Source organism: Zootermopsis nevadensis, unplaced genomic scaffold (genome assembly GCF_977971745.1).
Source record: "Zootermopsis nevadensis isolate Lab colony 2312 unplaced genomic scaffold, Znev_1.0 Znev_ptg000008l, whole genome shotgun sequence".
NCBI classification, from domain to species: Eukaryota; Metazoa; Arthropoda; class Insecta; order Blattodea; family Termopsidae; genus Zootermopsis; species Zootermopsis nevadensis.
In genome coordinates, this window is record NW_028259140.1 from 14,898,530 (window position 1) to 14,904,529 (window position 6,000).

The 6,000-nt window shown below is 40.8% G+C and overlaps 1 protein-coding gene across 1 annotated transcript; it reads right to left on the bottom strand.

Moving 5' to 3' along the window:
• Nucleotides 1-647: 647 nt before the first annotated feature.
• On the bottom strand, nt 648-4,326 carry LOC147874502 (kelch-like protein 23). Its single transcript, XM_087345245.1, has 3 exons — nt 4,175-4,326; nt 3,019-3,211; nt 648-1,505 (listed from the first exon to the last, which is right to left on the bottom strand). The coding sequence occupies exons 1-3, from the start codon at nt 4,233-4,235 to the stop codon at nt 1,307-1,309; spliced, it is 453 nt and encodes a 150-aa protein (XP_087201371.1). The 5' UTR covers nt 4,236-4,326; the 3' UTR covers nt 648-1,306.
• Between the last annotated feature and the right edge of the window lie 1,674 nt (nt 4,327-6,000).

The window sequence follows — 6,000 nt, forward strand, 5'->3', positions numbered from 1 at the left end:
TCGATACCCGAGGTCAACTCTGACGCTAGGTCACTTATGCCTACTTTTGCATAAACCCAATTAATAGGGGTCCGACCTCCCAGGGGTGAAATCCTACAATGGCCAGTTGAAAGAAGTTTCGAACTTCTTGGATGTGGATTTTTCGAAAGGACAAATGTTCCGCTGACCCTTCGCGACATGTGCGGGAGTGAATGCATTGAAAACGGAAACATTTCTTCATCCTTGATGGGTAGCCGTGGTCCGAGCTCGACCTCATGGCTACACGATTACAGTTGGTTCTCCCTCAGGCACATGGCACAATTACGCGGTATATTGGAGCAACTCAGTCAAATGAATTTTCAAAATTCTTTTTAAAATATCACACGTAGATCAGAAATCGATACAAAATTCAGTCTGTTGCCTTAATAATGACGTTTTTGTAAACGATGTTCATGAATCTTCCCCTAATAACATGAAGACGGTTTCGTAACTCGAAACATGTCGCCACAAGTGGATTTATTTAATACAGGACGCAAAGAGAAACTGCTGTATATTGATGAATGATAATATTTTAGATAAAATTAAAAGACTTTAAAGTAATTAATTTGAATAAGACTTCTTGAGCAGAAAACAACGAGAAGAAATAATCTTTCCTTCTTTGCTGCAAACAATATTTCTCTTTTTATTTTTTTTGTAGCTCCTACATCAATTCCTAGTTTCCTGCATAATTTACATAAGGAAAGTAATTAAACTTAATGTGTTCGTCGTGGTTGTAATCAACTGCAAACTACTGATTTTCCTGTGCCAGTCCAGGTTCGTAGTTCGAGTCCCGAACGGGCTGAAACTTGAGATGAAAAGGGTAACCCAGGCTTTGGCGTATTAATCCTGTTTATACAAACGAAGGATGAGATTATATTTGAAACGCCTTACGTCATCCAAATGTGATTAATTTTATGAATTTTGGCTTTGTTAATTTGTTGGATTGGAAGAGAGTGGCGACAATCGTCTTTCCTCGAGAGCTTCCGTGACACACACAAAGCTTTCGCCTCGTAAAAGTTGTTTACGAGGCGAAAACTTAAGCCTTTCCAGATATGGAATGACGTTTGTCCTAGAACAGACGCCTCACTGCGATTGGACCAGTGAATTTCGAATGTGGCTTTTCGGAGCGTTTCCGACGTCATGGGGTGATTTTGGGGGACGAATCGGATCGCCGCATTCAATTGAAAATTTCAGAACGGTTGCTGTGTGAGGAAACCTTTAACACTCTCCCACCAAAGTAAGAAACGTTGTAACCAAACCAGCGCCGGCCTAGCTACTGGGTTTGAATCTAACATTCTTTTACGTTTGGCCTCCTTTTTAGCGTTTCTCCTCCTTCTTCTTCTTTTACGTTTCTCCTCCTTTTTTTACGATTCTCCTCCATCAGTTTGTCTCTGTGTTTGTAGGCGTAATCGTCTGCATTCGGTAAGTCCTTGACGACACAAGTCGACATTGCGTATCTACGAACATTCATGTCTGACGCCTGTTGCCTGCAATTTGAAATATTAAAAGTGAAAACAAACAATCTTCCATCAACCATCAGTGTTATCTACACTCAAGACAATTTTTACCACATTTCGCGGACAGAGTTACAGAAAATATGCAGCTCAACATGCGATGATGTAACTCACGAAGGAAAGCCTCTTCTACAATAAGTAATTTATTAATATAAATTTTAAAAAATGTAATTTGAATGTCAGTGCAATTATGTAAAGAAATTATTCATTTTCTTAAAAATATATATACTTCTACTTTTGGGGTTCTAAAATATCAGAGATTTCGGTGTAAAATAAGTATAAAAGAATTATCTTTGGGAGTCGTAAAATGTTTTGCACTAAAAATGTCCACGTCTGATGGGCTGGCTCTGTCTTTGGGTAGAATGGGAAACTGCTTGAAGCTAAGGGCACAGCTTCCACCGAAATGTCGTTGCTTATAATTTGTTTCCTGACAACCTTAACAAACATTCCTCCAATCGGAATTCAATGCACGATTGCCTCACCACATTTCAGAACAGTTCCCACGTGATCTGTCTTTTGCTCAGATGCACACAGAACACCGGCCATATTGCTATCATAACGTAATACATTTTATTACATCAAAGTGGAGGGAGAGGTTACCACTATTTTAAAAGGCTGTCAAATGACTTGTGTTCTGGCTAGCGACGTTTGGTAAACTTCATTATGCCATTGACTTCGGTCAGAATAATGAACTTAATCACACGCTTTCTTTGGAGAGATAAGCACGTCTTGTTTGAGACATGCGTCGATGACAATATTTCCCTCTTTTAGCAATAAATTTTCAACACAATTTTGTTCCACCAAAAATAGTTTTGCTACACTTAAGACAGACAAAAATCAAAATTAATTGAATTTTTCTGGGATTTTTGGCTCTTGCACAAAAAGGTATGAATAAATTTGTCTTCTGGGAAGTTTTTGGAGCTGCTTACTCACTCCATCAACAGATGGTAGGAGACTGCGTGTTCAAACACGCCAAGAGAAAGCCATTTTTAAATAAACCTCCGTCAGAAATGGGAACATGAGACTGATAGGCGTCGTTAAACCTCAAACTGGCCCAACACTTTGACGAAAGCCGAAGATTATGGCGATGCTGATGTGCTTAAAGCCAGACACTTCCTGCCCAAGAGAGTGCCACTGATCAAAGAAACTTAGTCAAAGAGCTTCTTATTAATGCAGTCACGGCTTACGTCTGATTAGCATTTCCTAGTCATTCGCCCTCTGATTTAACCAATCAGCTTGACCGCAACGTCGCCCCGCCTCCTTTCATTCTACACCCTTAACCATCCATTTTTCGCGCGCTTATTCGAGGCTCTGAGTAAGCAGTAAGAACCTCTGAAACGTCGGTCACTATAAGGCGCTCTATCCACAAGATCGCGGATACATTGACCGGAAATAATTCACTTCCTAGAGCTTTTCGAAAGTAAGAGTTTGTGATTATACAGCCCTGAACAATCATACAAAGAATCAAACAAACAAAGAGACAAACCATTGATTTTCCTTGCCATCGAAATATGCGACCCACTCGTTATAACATCCACCGATTACGAAGATCGTGTCGTCCATCACTTCTGCGTTTAATTGATATTCATAGAAGTTCATGGCAGGGATCTCGGTCCGCGTGTCTTCTGCAGGCTCATATTTTTCGGTACTGAGCTCGCATGATGTTTTGTTCTGTCCTCCTGCACACACACACACACATTCAGTAACAGGTCACAGGATATAAAAAAGCTGCCAAAGGGAACTTCTTCTAACCCCACTCAGCGGGGCCCTTCTTGATATTTATTACTCTATCACCTGGCCACGAAATGTTTAGCCTTTATGAAGCCACAAGATTCATTACCTTATTCACAAAAGTCGGTAGTTGACCTTATCTCGCATATTCTAGTTCCTTAAAAACATTTTAATATTATCCTTCCTTTTACGCCAATGTGTCACAAGTGGTATCTTTTCTTCAAGATTACCAATTATAGCTTTTTAGATATTTGTATTTCCCGTAACTTCGATACTTCACACTCTGTCTGTCTTTACGCTCTTGAAATTTGTAATTCCGTAAAAGGAAGGAATGAATTAAATACAACAACAAAAATTCATTCCCTCTTGCAGTGTCAGTTTTAGTACCAGGAACAGCTACAATTTCATTTTCGTACTTGTAGCATCAGGAAATTGCGCCTGACATCTGTTGTTTACTTCATGAAACTGCGTGAGAATGTAGCCTTAAATATCAACACAAGATGGCGTTACACAAACAAGTGACGAAAATCAAAGACTGCGAAGGAACTGCTTTAAACCGTTGGCTTTTTGGGGATAACAACGCGGCAAACTAAAATTTCCCTGCTACAAGAACAAAATATTTACCTGTAAACCTGGGACTCTGTGAAAAATAGGGCATACGTTACTTTGGATACCACAAGAGATTACGCGATGTTAGTTAGTTAGTTAGTTAGTTAAGTGTTCTTTGTGGAGAATGTAATCGAAACCACGAATCGGGGATAAAATTACGGACAAACTAACTCTGTAATGACGGGAGAAAAATTCTGTTCATAAAATCTCAGTCACTCAAAGAAAACCAGGAAAACATTTCACAATAGCAAGTTCTGTCAGAAGGATAGAGGAGCATCGCTCAGAATGTCCAGAGTTCTCACCTAGGGCGTACAGACAGCCGTGGAACGCGACGCAAGTAAAATAGTCACGTCGAGAAAGCATTGGTGCGACGAACGTCCATCGGTCGGTGTCCGGGTCATAAACTTCCACCGAGTTTAGAACATTGAAATAATAATATCCTCCAACGACGTATATTTTGTCTGTAAAAACAAATTAGCTATAATTAAACTGGTCCATGCAGAGCACAGACATGGGACAATCCGTACTTAAATCTGTAAATCTATTAAGTCCCCCTTCGAGTCACAGAAACTGCGCAGACACGGCCGTCTCTGTTCATCTGTTTCTTTGTTTCGAAAGCAGACCATCGGCGTGTCGGAGGAAAATTGTTTAAATCATAAAATTTAATACAAACAACATAAAGTGCTTAAATGCATAATGGAAATCTTCTGTGAAAGAGTTTTATTAAATTTGGTACCAGAGATGTACGGTACGAGCTGCTAAAAGGTGCTCTACATTTATAATATAATGTGCTACTTTTAACTGTCTCTAAAACATATTACATCCGTATTATTTGAGATCCAGTTTGAGGGTTGATTGCATTCACTCCGAGTGCACACTAAAAAGGCAGAAGACGACGCACAGGGACAGCTTACGAGAGCAGAAGAAACCATCACGCACTCAGAACTTCAAGCCGTCGCAGTCTGTGAAATAACGAAGTCCGTAGCACGGATAAAAGAAAGAAATAATAAAAGAATATGGGACGATGGAATGACGGAAACTAAGTTCAAGAGCGAAGAGGAATGCCTTGAAGATGAAGGCATAAAGTTCGTCTGAAACGTCGGTAGTAGTCAATCGACAGCCATCTTCATACTAGACACCGTGAGAACCTCAGATCCTGCGATTCCTTCAACCGTTCGTGCGTTTTTACACGCGGACAGACAGACAGCCTTCTCAATTAATTCACAAATTTCTATTTCACTGGATTTACGTACCATTCAGTACAGCCGCACTTGCATCGATTCGCCCTGTGTTCATGGGAGCGATCAAAGACCAATGATTCGTCTTGGGGTCGTATCTTTCAGCCGTTCTGTGATAATCATAATATTTGTATCCGCCGATGCCGTACACTGAACCTCGCAGAACTGCCACACTTAAACTGAATCTGAAACGAAAAAAGTACACGCTCTGCTATGCTCATTTATTACTCATTCAGATGCATTTCCTCTCGCAGAACGAAATTGTTCACTCGTCATTGTTAAGTCACAATTCAAATGAATTAGCAAGCAAATCGTATTCTTAAAACCAAAATTGTCGCAAAAGTCCTCCGACCTATTCACACTTTGCACGATGCTCCTTTATGTGAGTGGTACAATTTTACATCCACTGCCCACATTTATATCTTGACTAAGACAGCGACTATCAGCTTTTGAAGAAGGAGTCTGTTCCAAGGACTTAATCAGTTACCAAGCTGCATCTTACCTGTTTTTAATAAGCATAGGCGTCACATCGCGGCATGTCTTCGTAACAGCGTTGAAGCAGCTACATGAGTTAAAGGTTTCAACGCCGTTCTCACCTCCGATGACGTAAATGTCGACACCGACCACTGCCGTGCAATGGTTGACTCGCGGACCGATCGAGTCGGCCCCTTCCACCTGCAGGAACGACAGATTATGGCTTTATGTTTCTTTGGGTCATTCGGTCTATTGAAGTGAAGTCCTTACATTAGAGTTCAGGCGACCAACCACCGGAGCAGAGGTGAAACCCCCAACAGTGGACCGAAATTGCTACCCTCTGGTGGGAGACACTCGACAAAGACCGTGAGAAATTAACTTGGAGCGAAGGTGGAAACAGGAAGACCCGAAGAGAA

Excerpts from the sequence above, each read along its gene's own strand:
- LOC147874502 (XM_087345245.1), bottom strand. The coding sequence starts at position 4,235 with ATGCTTTCTCGACGTGACTATTTTACTTGCGTCGCGTTCCACGGCTGT. Across the intron at positions 3,212-4,174 it reads CGGCTGTCTGTACGCCCTAG|GAGGACAGAACAAAACATCA; the intron begins GTGAGAACTCTG and ends GTGTGTGTGCAG. Across the intron at positions 1,506-3,018 it reads GATGGCAAGGAAAATCAATG|GCAACAGGCGTCAGACATGA; the intron begins GTTTGTCTCTTT and ends TTCAAATTGCAG.